Here is an 18,804-nt window from a genome sequence, read left to right as displayed (position 1 = left end):
TTAATTTCATGGCTGCAGTCACCATCTGTAGTGGTTTTGGAGCCCAGAAAAATAAAGTCTGACACTGTTTCCACAAGTATTAAATAAGGATCTATTAATAGAGAATAAAATGAGTGTGCACTTAATATGTTTGTTCTCTACTGATTGTCTTATGGGGAAAAAAATTCCTCTAGGATACTGGAGAATGTAGTTTAGTACAGAAAAAAATCTTGACTGTAACACTTACTTAAATCACATTTTCTCCCTCCCATATTTCTTCTTTTTAAAGTTTGTATTTGAATGCCAGCTCTGCCTTCATTGTTGCATATGGGCCTTTTCCTCACGCTGCTGGCAGTTTTTATGGAAGTAGGTAACAGTAAGGCCCGGAGCCCCAGTGTAGCGGATTCCCACAAATATGAACAACTTCCGGAGATTGCAGCAAAGGGATGGCTCTCCATGGAGGAGTACAGTTTGGCAGCAGGCAGAGTGGGCACACAAGTCAGGGAAGGTGGGAATCTGCAGGAGGTTTCTGTCCAGCACTGCTTCTGTTCCGGCTGTGATTTGCCCCCAAGGCTGTTCTGAAGATATTTTTGGTTCTCACAACTGCAGGTGCGCTACTGGTGTTGCTGAACATCCCTGCAATGCATGAGAAACCCCCGCCCCCACCCCCCGACAAGAAAGACTCATCCAATCCAGAATGTCATTAGGACCACAGCTGAGGAACTCTAGTCTAGATCCTTGCTCACTGCATGGACTTCTCAGCCATAGCAGCAGCGAGAATGAACCAGTTTCCCCAACCAGTTTGTTCTAACGGCTTTTTTCCTTTGTCTAGCTGATTTTATCAAAATACCATGAATAACTCCGTTAATCTTTCTGACCATATATCTAGGACCAGCTCTATGCTGATTTTTTCCCTCATGTCTCATTATAGCCCTGTTTTCTTTGTCCCTACATGAATTCTAAGATAATTATTTCTCCTGCTGCCTTACTATTGAACATAAGCGGATATATTTCAGAAATATTGAACCATTTATAATTGCATGAATAATATAAACAGTAAAATGTATTCAATATACGTTTTAAGTATATAGTTTTAAACTGAGTTCCTTAAATATAAAGAAAATGTTAAATGAATCAGAAGTTTATAGTTTTGCCATGGGATTTTAAATTATGTTGCCTCACAGGATGCAGAGATAAGCGCAGCACATTAATACAGCCATGCTGTGGGCATGTTCTTGTTGTTCATTCGTTGTGTCCTGCTCTTGGCGACCCGGTGGACTGCAGCACACCAGGCTTCCGGCTGTGGGCATGACCCCTAGAATACCTGATCCCTGAAGCCCTGATCTGTGTTTAAGTGTGCATAGTTAGCTCCCAAAGAGAAGCTAAAGTTGTGATCATCTAAATCCAAGTGATCTGATATGTTGAAGTAGTAACTGAATTGGAGCTTTTTTGTGTACATATGGAATAAGACTTGCTCTGCCTTTTTGAAAATCATTGGGTAGCATCGGATTGAGTTTAACTCAAGAGCCTTGCAAATCAACACAGGCAAGCATTTAGGATTTGAAAGACATAGATTTGATCTAATATGAATTAGATGTCTGAGAAATTTTAATGAAAACTAAAATAGCCTTGGTTGTTGTTTATCTTTAGATTTAACGCAAGACTTATCTATAGTAACTGATGTATGGGGAATGTTTAGTGACTAGTGAAAATTTTAGGGTTTTTTTATTTTAAGCCTTTTGTGCAAGACAAAGTAGATCTAATGCTTTTAAATCTAGGAAAGCTTAAAGTTGGAAGCCTGATTGTGTTTGTTGCACAAAAACATGCTTACATTTTCTGTTAATAAACTCATGCAGACATGTTCTAGAGACATGGTTGTTGATTGCTGATATGAAATTGTTGGTGGTTATATGCCAGTTCGGTATGAGAGAACTACATTTTAGTTACAGAGCAGTGTTTATTACTGAAAGAAGAATATTTAATTATAGATTTTAAATTGTATAGGTCTCTTTCGTTGAATAAGGTTTGCTTTCTTTATGAATGCTTCCATAGAGCTGTAATTTCAGTGACAGAAGTGCTTAGATTTTGATTTGCTAAAATTTTCTCCATGTATTAACGACAAATTGGCAAACCCTAAAACACTGAATAGAAAATGAATGTAGAAAGTACAAAGTAAAATTTGTGTCTTTTCACTAAGGACCAGAGCAATTCTAAGATTTAGAGGTGGTTTCTAATTGGTTTTGTCTGAAGTGACTTTGAAGACTTTGGGATTCTTTCCTTTTAGATGTCTTTTTGTAGTCAGACATAAGTGGGGAGTTCTTGGTGGTTCTCTGAATCTACCTGTGAACACAATGTCCACATAATTTATTGAGACCTTCCTTTTTAGAGATAAGAGTGTAAGGAGAAGGAAAGAGAGAAGGGAATTTGCTGCAGTTAATTTCCCCCGTTTTCTCTTATCTCTATAGGACTTATGGTTTTTCCAAAACCAGTGTCGGCGTTGGATTTTTCATTCAGCCTGTCTGATGCAGAATCCTATCAAGGGTACATTGATGACCTTAAGAAATTTCTAAAGCGTAAGTATGATTTTTTAGGGTAAGGTAAAAGATTCTAGTTGTTATAGAAACTAGTACCAAATTATGATTACTTTTAAAAACATTGTTCTTAGAGTTTGTTTTGCCTTTTTCTTTCTCTTTCTGCTAAAGAGAGGACTGGGCAAGTAGAATTATGATTATTGATGAGGAATTTATGATTATTTTATATTCCAACTTCTGGAAAGTGTAGAGTTCTAAACCTAATGGGTAGTTGATTTGATTTTTTTTTAAAACTACCCTATATAAATACATGAGTAAGTTCATTGAGGCATAACATTTATACCTGCGTTAAATAGCATTTGACTAAAGAGCAAAACTATATTATAAATCTTGCCTCCTAAGTATTTGGGCCTTTGGATCCAAAGTAGTGCTTGTGTGAGAGTGAGGAATGGTGTTTTATCACTAAAAGAAGTCTTCCCAGTTGTTAGTTTTCCCAAGCTGCTGCTAAGTCACTTCAGTCGTGTCCAACTCTGTGCGACCCCATAGACAGCAGCCCACGAGGCTCCTCCGTCCCTGGGATTCTCCAGGCAAGAACACTGGAGTGGGTTGCCGTTTCCTTGTCCAGTGCATGAAAGTGAAAAGTGAAAGTGAAGTCGCTCAGTCGTGTCCGACTCTTAGTGACCCCATGGACTGCAGCCCACCAGGCTCCTCCGTCCCTGGTTACGGGTTTGTAAAGCTTTCAAATAGCCCAGTTTTCTCTGCGTTTTGCTTTCCCTAACTCTGTGGTATTAGCATTTGAATGAATAGGCAGCTCTTCCTCAGCTGCTCTCCCCTGCAGTTGCTCCTTAGAATGTGTAGGACTCCATTGCCAAGATCACTGATGGAGCTCCCTATATCACCTTCTCGTTTGCTTGTGTAACTTGCCCTGACTATTTGTCTGCCTCTCGGGGACTTCCAGTTCACTGATCCCTTTATTTTATTCCAATCTCTCCACTCTCAGCTTCTCTACTGGACAGGCTTATCAGTTCCATGGTTTTTCATTTCAATTTTATAGAAGCTAGTACTCTAAAATCCTTTGCCTCTTACTCCATTTGTATAAACTTGCAAATCGAAGAAGCTGTGTAATTCCTAGATGGATGAGCCCTTCCTTCCAGTCTGCCTTCTGAGGACTAAGTAAACTGTGAACACTTGATCACCTCCCTCAAATGGACCCAGTCTACTGCCTGGAAGACCTGCTGAAATTCTCTGAAGGGATTATTTCCAACCTCTACTCAAAACTAGCTCCTTAGCTCCTCCGACTCCCACCCCCCGCCTGTTAACTCACTTTCTTCGTATAATCTGGTTTCCTGATTCAAGAGAAAGTAGAAATACTCAAGTGGAAACTCCAGGTTTCTGCAACTGTGATATTCCTCTTGCTCTGACAAGGGAAGCTGCCCTTCCTCTTATCTGTGCCCACCTGTCCACTCTCACTGCCTCAGAAACATGGTGCTAATTACTGATCCTTCTCGTATATATGTTTAGCTTCTCTGTTGGATTCCTTCGGTCAACATGCAAAAATCCTCAACTCCCATCTTAAAAACCTTTTGATCCTGTACCTTCTAATAGCTACCTTGCTAAATCTCTTTTCTTTGATAGTTAAATATATACTTATTATTTAAATAGAGATGTTTTGTGAAAGTGTAATTCATGGTTTAAAAGACAAATAGTAAAGAAAGCCCTGTAATTAGAACAGTAGTTCCCTGCCCTACTCCATTCTAGCTTCAGTCCTTTGCTTTATTCAACAGAGGATGTGGTTTTTTTGTGTATGTTAAGCACTCTAATTTCCATCAGTGAACAAATGAAAATTTCCTGAGTTCCTGGAGTTTTTATAACCTAGTGGTGTGTTAGAAAGTAATAAGTGCTGTGGAGGAAAATAAGGCAGAGAAAGGAAATAGAGTTAAGAGAATCACAATTTTAAAGAGAGTGGCCTGGGAAGGCCTCGTTGAAAGGGGATGTTTGAGGAGAACTCTGAGAATGAGGGAACTAGCCGTGTAGCTGTCTAGCAGTAGGTGGGAAGGCCCTGAGGCTCATAAGGTCCAGTGTGTTACAAGTTTGTCATGGAAGCCAGAGGGGCTGGATGAAGTGAGTGGGGAGAATGTAGTAGGGGTTGAGGTCAGGGAGGCCTTAGAGGCTGTTGCTCAGTTCTTTGACTTTCACAGCAAACAAGATGGAAGTTCTTAAGCAGAAAATAACAACTCACAGATTTTTAAAGGATCACTCAGGCTGTATTTTGAGACTAGATTCTAGGTGAGGAACCAAGGAGGCTAGTCAAAAGCCCATTGCAGTCACCCAGGTGAGTGGAGATCATGGCTTGGAATTGGAACATTGAAGGCTGTGAAAAATTATCTGATTGTGGATATATTTTCAACAGGAAATAACTTCATGCTTTCAAACTTTTTCTTACAAAACTTCTTTACTTTTTTAATTGAAATTTTATTTGTTTGGCTACATTGGGTCTTAATTGTGGCGCACCAGCTCTCTCATTGTGGCACACAGGCTTAGTTGTTCCACAGCACGTGGGATCGTAGTTCCCCAACCAGGGATCAAAGCTGTGTCCCCTGCGCTGCAAGGTGGGTTCTTAACTTTTAGACCACCAGGGAAGTCCCCTACCACTTTTATGTATTGTCTTGTCTTCCTTTTATGTTAGATGAGGATTTAGCTCACATGCCTCAGATGTCCCCTTATTTTCAATTCAAAAGTAATTGAACTACTAAGTTGTTTTCATTATTGTTTGCCTTTTTATACTTGTCTTTACATAAGACTTTCATCTAACTCTTTTATTTGTATATTGTCATATGAGGTATTCTCTTAAGTCCTTTTTGCTGCAAACTCCTTCCTAAGTCTTTGCCGTTGCTGCAGTCTGCACTTGTTTCTGTTCAGGCATCCACCACCCAGCTATCATTTGGGGACTTCGTTTGATCATTTTTGAATTGGATTCACTGTTTCTTGGCTCCTGCTTTATTATTCTTTATTTACTTTCTAGTTTTGGTGGCATATGTTCTCAAATAACTTTGTAAGAAAAGATACATGAATACTGTTCCATGGTATATTTACCACTATACTAGTTAGCCATAAAAAGGAATGAAATCTTGCTGTTCGCAACAACGTGGGTGGGCCCTGAGGACATGATGCTATGTGAAATAGGTCAAACAGAGACACACAACAAATGGTCTCACTTATGTGTGGAATATAAGAAACAGAACAAGCAAGAAAACCAAACTCATAGATCCAGAAAAGACGTGGTCGCCAAGGGCAGCAGGAGGCGGAGGTGAAATGATGAAAGATGATCAGAAGGTCCAGTCTTCCAGTTATATGTGAATAAGCCCTGGGGATATGATACACAGCACAGTGACTGCTGTTGGCAATATTGTATTGTGTATTTGGAAGTTGCTAACAGAATAGATCTTAAAAGTCCTCATCACAAGAAAAAGAATTTGTAACTGTATGTGGGAGCAAGATATTAACTAGATTTACCATGGTGATTTCACAATGTATACAAATAATTTAAGCATTCATTGTGTTGTACACAAGATACATGTAATTTAAGCTTTTAGTCCTTTCATTTCTGAAAGTGACCGCATTTTGCTTGTATTGTTTGTAGTTTAACTAAATATAGAATTTTATCAATAGTTCCTTTGTATCTACCTTTTTCTGTTCAGCACTGTTTGTTTTTTGTTTTTGTGTTTGATTATATTGCCTTCGGTTCTAAAATTTTGTATTGGTGTCAGTCTCTAGTGTCATTTTGCGGAATACTGGATGGGGTCTTTCAGGATGAAGACTTGGGTCCTCCAGTTGAGGAAACTATTATTACTTGAAAATTTCCTCACCTCACTTTTCTGGTCCTCTTTCTAGAACTATTCTGTTAGTTGTTGGGTATTTGCTCTCTCATTTTCTGTTCTTACTTTATTATACTGGGGGGTTACTTTCATATCTTTAATGTTAATCATCCCCCTTCCCTTTTTTTAAACTTTGAATTGTCATTGTTGTTCTTAGAGATGCGTTTCTCATGTTTAGAAGATAGTCTCCTGTTAAAGGATACACTATCTTGGTTTTTTCCCCTATAAATACTAATTAGAACTTAACATTTTATCTAGTTCAGATGATCCCTTTCAGATGTTTCCCCACCCCCCGTTTACCTACACCTCTTTATGTCTTCCTTTAGGCTTTCCTTGAAAATGTGGGGTTCTTTGGTTGCTCTCTCTGAGAAGATGACCTTTCTGTGCTCCCATCATGCCCAGCATAGGGACATCTTCGTATTCTGACCATTTATCATCCAACTCTTTGCACTTACCTAGGTTTTGTGTAGAAGTGGAAGTTGGCATCATACGAAAATGATCCCTGATGAACTGTACCAACAGAGTATATACAGGAGAGGCCCTTGGAGGCTACTGGTGTAGGCCTTGAATACTTTCTGCAGAATTGTGCCAGAAAAGTCAAAAAAGGAGTGATAAATGTCAGTGGCTCTTTTCTGTTGTAAAAGTTTACCCCCTTCCCCCTTACCCCAATACCTAAGTCATTCTTGGCTTTTAAATTGGTACATGGTTCCAATGGTATCCTAATTTTTGGTAAATGAAGAAAGCAAAAATTTTGACCTTTTTTTTTTTTAAGGGGGAAAATCTGTATTCGATTACCCTGCTGAACCCCGGGGTCAGTCACTGCCCTGGGAACTAAGATCCCTCAAGCCTCATAGCATGACAAGCAGGCAAACAAATTTTAAATAAATAGTTAAAATTAACTAACCAGGCTTCCCAGGTAGCTCAGTGGTAAAAAATCCGCCTGCTAATGCAGGAGATGGAGGTTTGGTTCCTGGGTCAGGAAGATTCCCCTGGAGAAGGAAATAGCAACCCAGTCTTAATATTCTTGCTTGGAAAATCTCATGGCCAGAGGCGCCTGGTAGAGTCAGACATGACTTAGCAACTGAACGACAAAACTAAATGTGTTTACTTGGAAATTTTGGTTCCAGTTTTGGTTCAGTTCATTTTAGGTGGCTTTTTTTCTGGTACCAGTTATCCCCACGCACTGAGCATGAGGCGTTGTGATACCATGCCTTGACTGTTGATTAGTGAGTATCTTGCAGTAGCCTAAGCTCATTCAGGACAGAGACCACAGCAGACCTGCTTACTGCTGTGCCACCTTTTTGTCTAACACCGTGCCAAGTGCACAACACACATTTGAAAACCACTGAGTTGTCTGCCTCTCCTTTCTTCCCCATCTCCAAGTTGTAACCATTTTGCTCCCCTGTCACTTTGAATCTATCTCGTCACCTCAGCCTCTGCTGAAAACACCGTTTGGTAAGCTAACATTACCTCACATGGACCCTTTCACTGATTAGCTCTGTTGCAGTCCGTTTAGAATATAGGTTTAGAACATAGAATATAGATAGCTCCGTGTATCTTTAGGCCCTTCGGTTATGATTTCATTGAGCAATGTCTTCCCCACTGCGATGTAAGTAAGCTCCGTAAGGGTGGCCGCCATGCCTTTTTATTTCCTCACCATTTTGCCTTTTGGGCCAAGAACATGGAAAGCATTCAGATAATGTTGTAGCCATGGCTGGTGCCACCTAATGGTGACGAAAGAGATCCCTCTGTCATCCAGTTTGTATTGAAATTAAATAAACTGTAAAGCACTGGATAGCCGTTAGAGGTTAGAGGAACAGACTTAACGTTCTTGCCCTAAAATTTCCCAGTGCGTGGCCTGTTGTTTTTGTGTTGGAAGAATATTGTCCAAAGGGTGACACGGTTCTGGTTGTGTTTAAGGTCCTTTTTGACTGATCTATTCACACATACATATTTCCTTTTTAGCATATGGCTTAGAAGAACAGAAGAATCTCACAGATTGTACCAATGGAACCTTTTTTGAGCAGAAGGGTCCAGAATACACAGCATGTCAGTTTCCTCTTGCCTTACTTGAAGCATGCAGTGGTGTGGATGATCCCACGTTTGGCTACCAAGAAGGAAAGCCTTGTATTCTTGTGAAAATGAACAGAGTATGTACAAAATTTGCTGCTGCTGCTTTTTTCTAATTTCCTATTAAGCTGACAACTGTTTATTCAGTGCTATCTCATTTGGTGGTAGCTTATGTAAAAGGTTAGCAGTGGGTTCATAAGTTAGTCATAAATTAGGGAGTAACACAACTTCGGCTTTTCTCTTTTGGAGCTAGCTACACACACACACTTAAGTGTAGATCAGGGCTTCAGGCATCAGGTATTCTGGGGGTCGTGCCCACAGCATGGTGGTATTAATGTGCTGTGCTCATCTTCGCATCTGAACAGTAATGTAATTTAAAATCCCATGGCAGATCTGTGAACTTTGGGCTCATTTAACTTTTTCTGAATAGCTTTACAGTATACAACTATGTAATTAATAGTAAAAATACAGATAAAGTTGTATTAAAATGAGCCTATCCAGCATTATGCTATGTTGTCCAGAAGAAGTGCCTGAATTGTATAGCCACCAGCAAACCAAGAAGCTAATAATGTTCTCTATGTCTAAGTAATAGTGTCTTGGGGTCATTGGGCAAAAGGAAGATGCTTTCCTTGCATAATGAAGTGATCGTCTAACCCTGTGCCTTGCTACTGTCTAAATGTACTGCAGAGTTGTGTTCCAATCCAGGTAACCTGTTGATACCTGCATGGTCTCTCCTGAAGAGTGAAATCATTCCTGGTCATTTATTCAGAGAATAGGCAGGTTCCTGAACAGGTGCAGACCTCTCAGGGTCTTGAGTATACACATCACTGAAGTCAACATCCCTAATAAGACTGAAACTTGAGTCTTCTGAAGCTGGCACTGCTAGATAAGGAGTTTCCCTTAGGGAGAGCCAGCTAGATGCTTAGGTGTCCAGACTGGCTTCCCTCCAGTCTGTCCTTCCCTCCCTCTGTGGATGATGACAGTTCTCTGATTACCCCTTAGCACTGTAGAGATCATTCTGAAACATTGCCTGACACATGGTAGGCACTGTAAGAATTAAGGTTAAAGTGGAGGTGAAACTAAAGGCAAGGTAGGCGGGCAGCAAGTGGGAGCAATGTGAACAGCTATTTGAAGGGGACCCCTACTTTCCCTAGAAGTGCTAGGGAGCTCATACATACCACATACTGTTAAATAAAGTAGAAGTGGGTTTTCATAGTCCACACAAGAAATGATCTTCATGGTCATCCATAGTTGACTGAAGGGACTGAATGGTCCCATCTTTAAAATGGGTATCGGTGGAGAATTGATTCTAGGACTGCTGAGGACATCAAAATCTGGGGATGTACAAGTTCCTTCTATAAAGTGGTGCAGTTTGTGTATAACCTGTGCACATCCTCCTGTGTACTTAAAAGCATCTCTAGATTACTTACACTTAATCCAGTGTAGATGCTGTGTAAAATAGTTGTCAACACACAGGAAATTTGAGTGTTGCTTTGGAACTTTTTGGAATTTTTTTGCTCAAATGTTTTCAGTGTGTGATTGGTTGAATTCACAGGTGTGGAACCCGTGGGTAGGAAGGGCAAACTGTAATGTGAAATCAGGTGATCCAGCTTTTAAGGTTGATTGAATTTATTCTCTTTAACAGGAATGCCTTTTGTAATCATTGCCTCCTAGAAGTATCCTCGCGACACCTAGTTTAATGGAACACTTGTTCCCAATAGAAAACCAAGAGAAGAAGCTCTGGTTCCTTCTCCCACGGGGCCAAACTTCCAAGTTTATTTTCTTTGCCAGTATGTCCACTGAATAATGAGGGTCTGAGACTGTAGTTGCTGATGGAGGCAGAACTTGGCAGGGCTTGACAGGAAGATATTATCAGGCAAATGGGAATCAGTACTGAGATGCTACAAGGAGTGTAGGTGGGCATCAAATCCCAGTATAGTTTGTTCCAGTCATTGCAAGGACACAGATAGTTATTGTTCTTGAAATTATTATTTAGGCTGCAACACTACTTTTCTTTGGGGGAGAGTACTTATATTTTCTTATATTTTAAGGCATTCACATTAAAATGCATATAAATTATAAACTAAAATGTATATAAATTCAAGATGTCAAAAATCCTCACAAAATGCATGGATAAATATCTGATCATTCACACAGTTAGTTATTTCAACTACATACATGAAAGTAGCTTCATTACATAGAGCTGAATGGTCCCATCTTTAAAATGGGATTCATTCAGTGTATGTGTTTTATAGATCTGATACAGTAGGGTTCTGTAGAAGCCTATGGGAACATGGTTGGGTGGTGACCTAACATTTTCATGAAGAACAGTTACTTCTTATATTATGCCTTTGCAGTGCTTATTTGTGTTAGTGATGTCTTAACATAAATAATGTAAAGATTTCTATTATTTTAAGGGGAGCAAAGTACAATAATACTGTGTTTCAGTCAATTTTTTGATGACTTAATTTTCTAAATTGCCCCAGTACTATAATGAGATAGATAATTGGTAAGATTATTATATTGAAAAGTCTATTCTAGTCCTCTAAAATAAAATCAAAAGGCAAATGTAAAAGATGTTAAGGCAGTGGCTTCCCTCATAGCTCAGTTGGTAAAGAATCTGCCTGAAATGCAGGAGACCTGGGTCGGGAAGATCCACTGGAGAAGGAAATGGCAACTCACTCCAGTATTCTTACTGGAGAATCCCATGGACAGAGGAGCCTGGGAGGCTACAGTCCATGGGATCGCAAGAGTTGGACATGAGTTGTCGACTGAAGAGAGAGAATGTTCATCTCAGCCTTCCCATCTCTTGTCCTCAGCAACAAAGGAGGAGGTTCTGTTGTATACAGTTGTGATGTTTCAGTTAATCAGTGTTTCTTTACCTTAGATAATTGGATTAAAGCCTCAAGGAGAACCAAGGATAGACTGTACTGGAAAGGTCAGTATTCAGAAAATAACTGAATTTCTGTTGAAGTTCTAGTGTATCTTAAAAATACTTTAAAAGTCTAATGAATTTAGTCATTTTTTCCCTTCCCTGTCATATTTTAAAGTCCATTGTAGTGCCATTCTTAGAATAAACTCCTCCAGCCTTCTGTTTGCTAATGATAATGCGAAAAGACTTATTTTCTGTGTGCACTTGATATCACACTCTTTCCCTTTATATTTACATGTACCATATTTCATTGATTTTAAGATTCAATTTCTTTTTTCTACCTGAATAAAACTGAAATTGGAGTTGGCCTTATAATTGATAGTCTTAATAGTGTATAAAATTTTTTCCCTCTTAATACTACATAAATTGGTGTACATCAGTGGCATCTGAGATTTAATGAAACTCGGTATCTTTTCCTTAAGGTAGAGGCATTATTTTGCTCTCTTATCCCTACTTTATTTTTTCCAGAGTGCTGCGCTATTTTCATTTCATGATTTCTTTTGTTTTCTCTCCATGCTGCAAAGTGCAACTAAGACAAATATGTAAATGATGGGTAAGAGTTCTCAGGAGAAACTGTTAAGTTCTAAATTTAATTTTGTTACTGTGTAAAATAAAATATTAGCATTCCACCTCCAGTTAATAATGACAGAAGTGTCTTGATTGAAATGTTACATTGAAATCACTTCTGAAGTTGTTTGCCAAAGAAAACTGTAATCCCTTTTAATCATGAATGAATTTCTTATTTGGGCAGAAACTTGCTTGTGGTTCTCAAATCTGATCATGCCTCAGAACCACTTGGAGGGTCTTTTGGGTCCCAGTTCTGCAGGTTCTAACTCAGTAGGTCTGGGGTGACACCCCAAAGTTTGCATTTCTAATTAAGTTTCCAGGTATTGGTGATGCTGCTGGTCTGGGACCCATACTTTGAGAACTCCTGCTTTAGAGTATTGATCTATTTTGAGTATTTATTCGTTGTTTAGAGTAGTATAAAAAGCCAGGAATTTTTGTGCTTTCTCATCTGGGTTGAAGTATGCATGTGTAACCATAGGCAGCTTACTGGATCTCCTTATGCTGTAGTCAGCTCAGTAGGAAACTTGGATTAAAAATCAGGATCTCACTTAAAAACCAGATTCTGCATCTGAGGGGAGTTTTTCTTGGTATACAAATCCTTCTAAAACTATAGTGAGCCTCTACTCTACTGCCATCTCTTAAGACAGAAGAAAACGTTTCAGCTATGGGACAGATTTAGGAAATGTGTAACTCTGTGATCGCCTTTGCTTGCAAGTCTTTCCAAGAGAAGGTTCCCGAGGCCAGGTGTGAGCCCTCAGCCAGGTGGAAGTGCCGATTTTATGATAGTGTCCTGTGTTCAAGGGCGTTTACCTCTGAACGTGAGCAGACCATGTAGATACACTTGAGCCAGTGAGTCTATGGGGCCAACACCACCATGAAAGGAGAATGAACACACATACGCAGGCCAGAAGGGCAAAAGTTTTCCACTCCTTTCCCAAGGTTTCATTTCTGTAAGCCTGTGGCCAGTATAAACAACTTTGTGTAACTCTTCCCTTAGGGTTATAAATGGGTTTTTCTCCTTGTTTATCTGTTAGGTTTCTTTTGCTTCTAGAATAGTTGGGAGAAATGTTAATGAAAAATTTTGGTCTGATGACTCAAGTTTCAGTTGCTGTCCCTTTTGGTTTGAAGAGTTGTGTGGAAAGTATATAAACTAATCAAAATAGAGTTTTTGTTTTGTTGTGGAATATTTTTGTTTTTAGAAAAAAACACAGAATTGGAAGAAATGCTTATAAAATCTTGCATTACTCTAGGCTAGTTACAAAGGAGTAACCAGGTGGCATACATACATTTTAGAGGTGTGGCTATGTGAACAGATGGAAACCTTTATTGCATATCATCATATTGCTCTTTTCCATTAGATTTGTCTGTATCAAGTGTTCTTGGTGTAAATTCTTCAGTTGAATTACTTTTTATGTAGTGTATTTCTTTTGTCTTACATTCTTAACTTTGATCTGCTTTAATTGCTTTTTATACAAGTTAAGAGTTCTGGAAACACTAAAACATTGATGATAGGACATGCTCTTAAAAGTAGCCTTTAATTTTAAAGAATGGTTCCTGCAAAAGATGTAATATTCATATTTATGTCATTAGTTTTTTAAATTTCCTCGCAAAAATGAATCGTATTCATTAAAGAAAATTTAGAAAAATACAGAAGGAAAAATTTTGGTAGATTTTTGCCCAGAGATAACCACTGCTTAGGGCATTTGGTGTGTGTTCTTCAAATGATTTCCAAATGATGGTGATATAGAATAAACAGAATGCATTCATTTTAAATCTTTATTTTGTTTTCAGTGGAATTTAGTGACTGCTAGTAGAAAACCATGACATGCAGCTTTACCCTAAAATTTATCATTGTTCAGATACACCTTTATAAAATGCAAGTTTAAAATTCTACCAGCTTGATGGTGTTGATACAAACCAGTGGAGCAGTTCATTGAGCATGTGGCCATAACTGAGCCTCAGTTCCCCTCTGTGTAATTGATCGCACACACGAAAGGGTTGTTAGGCCTAAACAAGGTAAATATAAATTGAGCGTCGTATCTGGCTGAACATACACACTGAAGAGCTCAATAAACTGTAACCCAAGGAAAACCTTTTACATTTTGGGGAACATCTCTGTGTTTTTAGGAATTAAGCTCATATACTAAGGTTAAACAAAAGTAAGTAATGTACAGAAACACATTAAAGTGACTTTTTTTCTCCTGTGTAAAATGTTATTTTAGATTTCACATTTTTTAAATTAAGGAGTACAACATAAGATGGTATTTGAATAGTGGTTGAAAAAAGGCTTCTATACTTTTCTTAGCCTTGTTATTGCTTGTTCTTTTCACAGTTTTTGTTCTGGATCATTAGAACTTGCCCCCTTTTTGGAGTGTCATCAAATTAGTCTTTGCTGCCTTGTCTATATTGCTTATTCATGTGTTTCTCTCACCCCCCACACACGTGCTACTTCACAGTGGTTCAGTGAAGTAAGCAGAGAGTAGGCATTCCCTTAAGAGGAGAGTCTTAGTTTTGCTATAGTGTTTCCTGTTTTCTCTCTCAAGTAGAGATTAGTTTATTCACATCTACAATTCAAACATTTAGTAATGTTTTATATTACTGCTTTGTGACATTGCCACTGATTTTAATCACTTGATGTCTCTGTCATCTACTCAGTATGTGTAAAGTTACAGTCATTAATACTGGACCTATTCAGAATGTGTTACATGAGAAATTTTGTGAATTAGTTATTTTTCAGGAAGAATACTAGGTTTGTGTTTTTATTGTGTATAAAAGTTTTTTTGAGGTATGATTGATTTATAATATTACATAAGTTTTGGGTATACAACAGAATGATTCACAATTGTTAAATATTATACTCCATTTATAGTTATTATAAAATATTGATTCTATTCCTTGTGCTTGTACAATTTATCTTTAAACACGTGAATATAATTGCAGCAGTCATGTAACACCTTTAATTCACTTACATATGCTCATAAAAGAATTCAAGGAAAATGTGATATTCAGATTGCATAAGAAGAGTATTAGCTCAGAGTACTTTAAATTTTCCCTTGAATTTTTTATCAGCTGCATAATCCATTCTACCTCTGACTACAGTTATCATAGTTGTTTTGCACCTGCTGCCTCCCAGGCCCGAGTGGCACATTCTGAGTTGTGGCAGCTATTGCTTCCCGGTCTGGAAATGCACAGTATTTTCATTTTAGAATTCATTGGTCCCAGACCTACTGGTGCACTTCTGCTGTCAATGGCTAGAGAACGGGTATTTGGTAGTTGGAACGCAGATATGATTTTACAGACAGTGCATGAGTAGATCCAGCTATAAGTTAAAGGGACTGTCATGGAAATAAATCAGGAAATCAGGATAATTTATGTCAGGCGGTTTAAATCAACATGAGTAAGTCTTTTTTCAAAAAAATCCTCTTGTAGCAAATGCAGTTGAAACAACATTGTAGTTTCTCCATACTGTTCATAATTGATATTGCTTTAATAAAAATATACTTTTAAAAACTATTTTTTGTGACCTAACAAGAGTTTCTTTTGTTTTCAACTTTAGAGCGAAAGCACAGCATTTCTATCAACTTATCCTTCCAATGGAACGATAGATTTAAAATATTTTCCATATTATGGGAAAAAACTGCATGTGAGTATTTAGAAATTCTTGAGTGGTTGAGACTCTTGGGAAGCCGGCACATCTGTATTAAAATGTCAGTTGTCTGGGTCAGGTAGACATACGCCCTGTGTGATGTGTGCGTCATCTGTTCTGGTTTTTACATACGTTGGTGATGGCAAATGGAGACTCCAGGTCTACAAGTGGAGTACAGAACGGAAGCAGATGAGTTAAAAGATGATTATTTTCAAAATAGCATTTTCTCTTTCGTGTGATAGAGTGTGCTTATTTAAAGAATATAGAAAAGTGGTTAAGTCATTACCCAGAGATAACTATTATTGTAGTGGAATTTCTTCCACATTTTTTCTATAAGTGTATTTTATATATACATATATATGTGTTATATATATATATATATTTACCGTTATACATATATAGTAGTAAACTTTTAATTTTATTTTGAAATAATTCTAAACTCAAGTGGCTTGCACCATACAGAGGATTCCTATTAACCTTTTACCCAACTTGCCTGTGTTGATGTTTTACATCATTTGTCGTATCAGTCTCCATATGTGTTTTTCACATGAACCCTTGGTCATAGGTTATAAACACGGTGCTTCTTTACACTAAATGCTCTTTACATTGAATTTCCTAAAAGTAAGGACATTATCATAATAACCATCATGTACTTAACAAAGGAAATCAGCTGAACTGTATTAATATCTGACCTACAGACCATGTTGAAATGTCACCAGTTGTTCCAGTAATGTTCTTTATTGCACAAGAAAGTGTTTTCCTGGTCCAGGTTGTTACATTCTTACATCTTTAGTTGCCTGTAACCTGCAACAGTTCCTCAGTCTGTCTGCTTCATGCCCTTGAACTCCTCGAAAATGAGTGCAGGCCTTTTGGGGCTTACTTTGTGGCTTATGTTCCTCAGTTTGAGTTTATCTGATGTTTTTCATGGTTAAATGTAGGTTGTGCATTTTTGGCATGAATGCCTCAGAAGAAATGGTATGTCCTTTTCAGAATGGCATGTCAGGAGGGAAGTGGTATCAATATAGTCTCATAGATTGTTACATAATTTAGCTGTTAATACGTTATAATCATTTATTTTGGTGCTAAAACTCTCCCGCATTTGGCTGGTGGAGACTGGCTCTAGCTTCTGTGTCTTTTAGGCATGTTCCCTGGATTCCTACAGCACTAACTTACTTTCTGGCACCACAAGGGGTCCAGGTTCATCTTATATTTTCCCTGCCTCGGCCCTGGAATTAGCCCTTAGTTCCTTTTGGTGAAGGCTTGTATTTAGAAACCAGTGATGGCAAAACAGTTATGAGTATATTTGCATCAAGTTAAACAGCAACCGTAAGGATATTTAGAAACCTAAGTAGCATCAGTGAGGTAACCTTCCGCATGTTTATCAAACATATTAATAGATAAATACATGTTCTTCTCAAACACCTGGAACTGTCACAAAAATTTATCATAAAAAATGCATCTTCAAGTTTCATAGGATAGAAATATAATAATACCTTGTGATCAAATACAGTAAAACTAAAAATTATTGAAATAAAAGTGCCCTTCCTAAAGAGGGAGGAAGTGGGACCTCTCTATTAACTCTTGAGTAAAGAAGGGAACGTAAACCAAGTTTATAGAGTATCTAAAAATAATGAAACACAACATAATCACAATCTATGGAATACATTTAAAGCAGTGCTTAGAGGAAAATTCATAGTCATAAACACTTTGATCAGTAAAAAAAAAGTAAAAGTAAATGAATATTCAGTTAAGGAAAAAAAGCTAGAAGATAAAAAAATACATCTGATTAATAGGTTAAAATCTTGTTTGTTTTTTTAATTTTTAAAGAATAGGCAAGCTCCTAAAAAGTGTAGATAAAGTTACTGTAGAATTTGAATTAATGTATTTTCCTCTATTCGCCAGGGGAACTACCTGCAGCCACTAGTTGCCGTCCAGGTCGGCTTTGGTAGTGATGCTGACGTAAGAGAAGTAATGGTTGAGTGCAAGATCGATGGATCACCCAACCTAAAAACCCAGAATGACCGTGACAAGTTTTTAGGACGAGTTGCATTCAAGATCACCATGCATGCATAGTAGGAGTTAGGATGTCTCTACAGAGTAAACGTTGTGTTGTCTGTCTTCATTTTGTATCAGCGGGACCTGCCATTCCAGAATTATGAGACCACCTTGAGGAAAGGTGGAGTGGTACATGACACTGGGATAACATAATGTGCTTCCAGATAATAGTGGTCCATGTCCTTCCGGAGTAACTGCCTGTTGCCTCTGCTGCCTTTTGAACCATGTACAGTCACCAGGTGGCGACTGTGAACACCTGATTCTGAACATGTAGGTTGGGGGTCTTGTCCAATTTTTATGTGGTTTAATTGCCAAGTGTCTAAAGCTTAATGTGCTGTGCTATGTAAATATTTTATAGATTTAACACTGGTTAACTGTCATATTTTGATGCCAGCAAAATTTTAGGGATAAAATGGTACCTGACCAACATCAAGTGACTTCATAGCTGCAAGAAATTCAGTGTGTGGAAAAGTTCTGTATCTGAAGAGGAAAAAGGAAAATAAAAGTGGATTTTAAAGGTTGGCTTGGATGTTTTGTAAAATTATTTTTTACGTGCTGAATTAGTTTGTGGATCTTTTGCTGCAAAACGTAAAAACAAACAGAAAGAGATAGTGATGGGATTACTTTTAACACTGGAACTAAATCTTTTAAAGTAGTTAGATTGAAGTATTTTAGACCATAGATAAAAACAGCATTTTTAGGTTGGTCATTAGGAATACACACCTAAATTTTTATGAAATTAAATTCATAAGATTTAAATTGTGCAAGAGTTTGTGGGGTCTTATGACTGCTTTTATTTAGCTGATTGTGGAGTAGACTCTAATAAAAAATACAAATTGTGAAATATAAAAAACTTAAAACTTATTCAGAACTTCAAACCAAACAATAGTTAAACTTCAGCATTGTTTGATTAGTGTCATGAAACACTTCCTCCTTCAATCTGAGGTGTTTGGTATGATTCTTTGTCATAATGTCAGCTCCTTTCTCCTCACCTGAAAAAGGTGTGCTTCCCATACGATCTGTGGGTTTTTTTTACCCCCCCCCCTTTTTTGTTACTTTTCTCCTTAAAAACCAAAGCTAGTATATTTGAGGCTTTGTTTGTGTTAGTGCAAGCCAGGAAGAGCAGGGACGCACCCAGCGGGTTCAGGA

The 18,804-nt window shown here is 38.0% G+C and overlaps 1 protein-coding gene across 1 annotated transcript in view; it reads left to right on the top strand.

Annotated features, from left to right (window-relative positions):
• ATP1B3 (ATPase Na+/K+ transporting subunit beta 3) overlaps positions 1 to 18,177 on the top strand; it is a 36,474-nt gene extending 18,297 nt beyond the window's left edge. Inside the window, exons 3-7 of the mRNA XM_070375173.1 lie at positions 2,445 to 2,552; positions 8,351 to 8,535; positions 11,343 to 11,393; positions 15,511 to 15,597; positions 17,503 to 18,177. Of these exons, the coding sequence (XP_070231274.1) occupies positions 2,445 to 2,552; positions 8,351 to 8,535; positions 11,343 to 11,393; positions 15,511 to 15,597; positions 17,503 to 17,673 (602 nt within the window). The 3' untranslated portion in view covers positions 17,674 to 18,177. The remainder of the gene's footprint in view (positions 1 to 2,444; positions 2,553 to 8,350; positions 8,536 to 11,342; positions 11,394 to 15,510; positions 15,598 to 17,502) is intronic.
• Positions 18,178 to 18,804: the final 627 nt, after the last annotated feature.

The sequence above is a fragment of the Bos mutus genome, chromosome 1 (assembly GCF_027580195.1).
Source record: "Bos mutus isolate GX-2022 chromosome 1, NWIPB_WYAK_1.1, whole genome shotgun sequence".
NCBI classification, from domain to species: Eukaryota; Metazoa; Chordata; class Mammalia; order Artiodactyla; family Bovidae; genus Bos; species Bos mutus.
The sequence above is the reverse complement of the archived record's forward strand: the minus strand, read 5'-3'. Positions and strand labels throughout refer to the sequence as shown.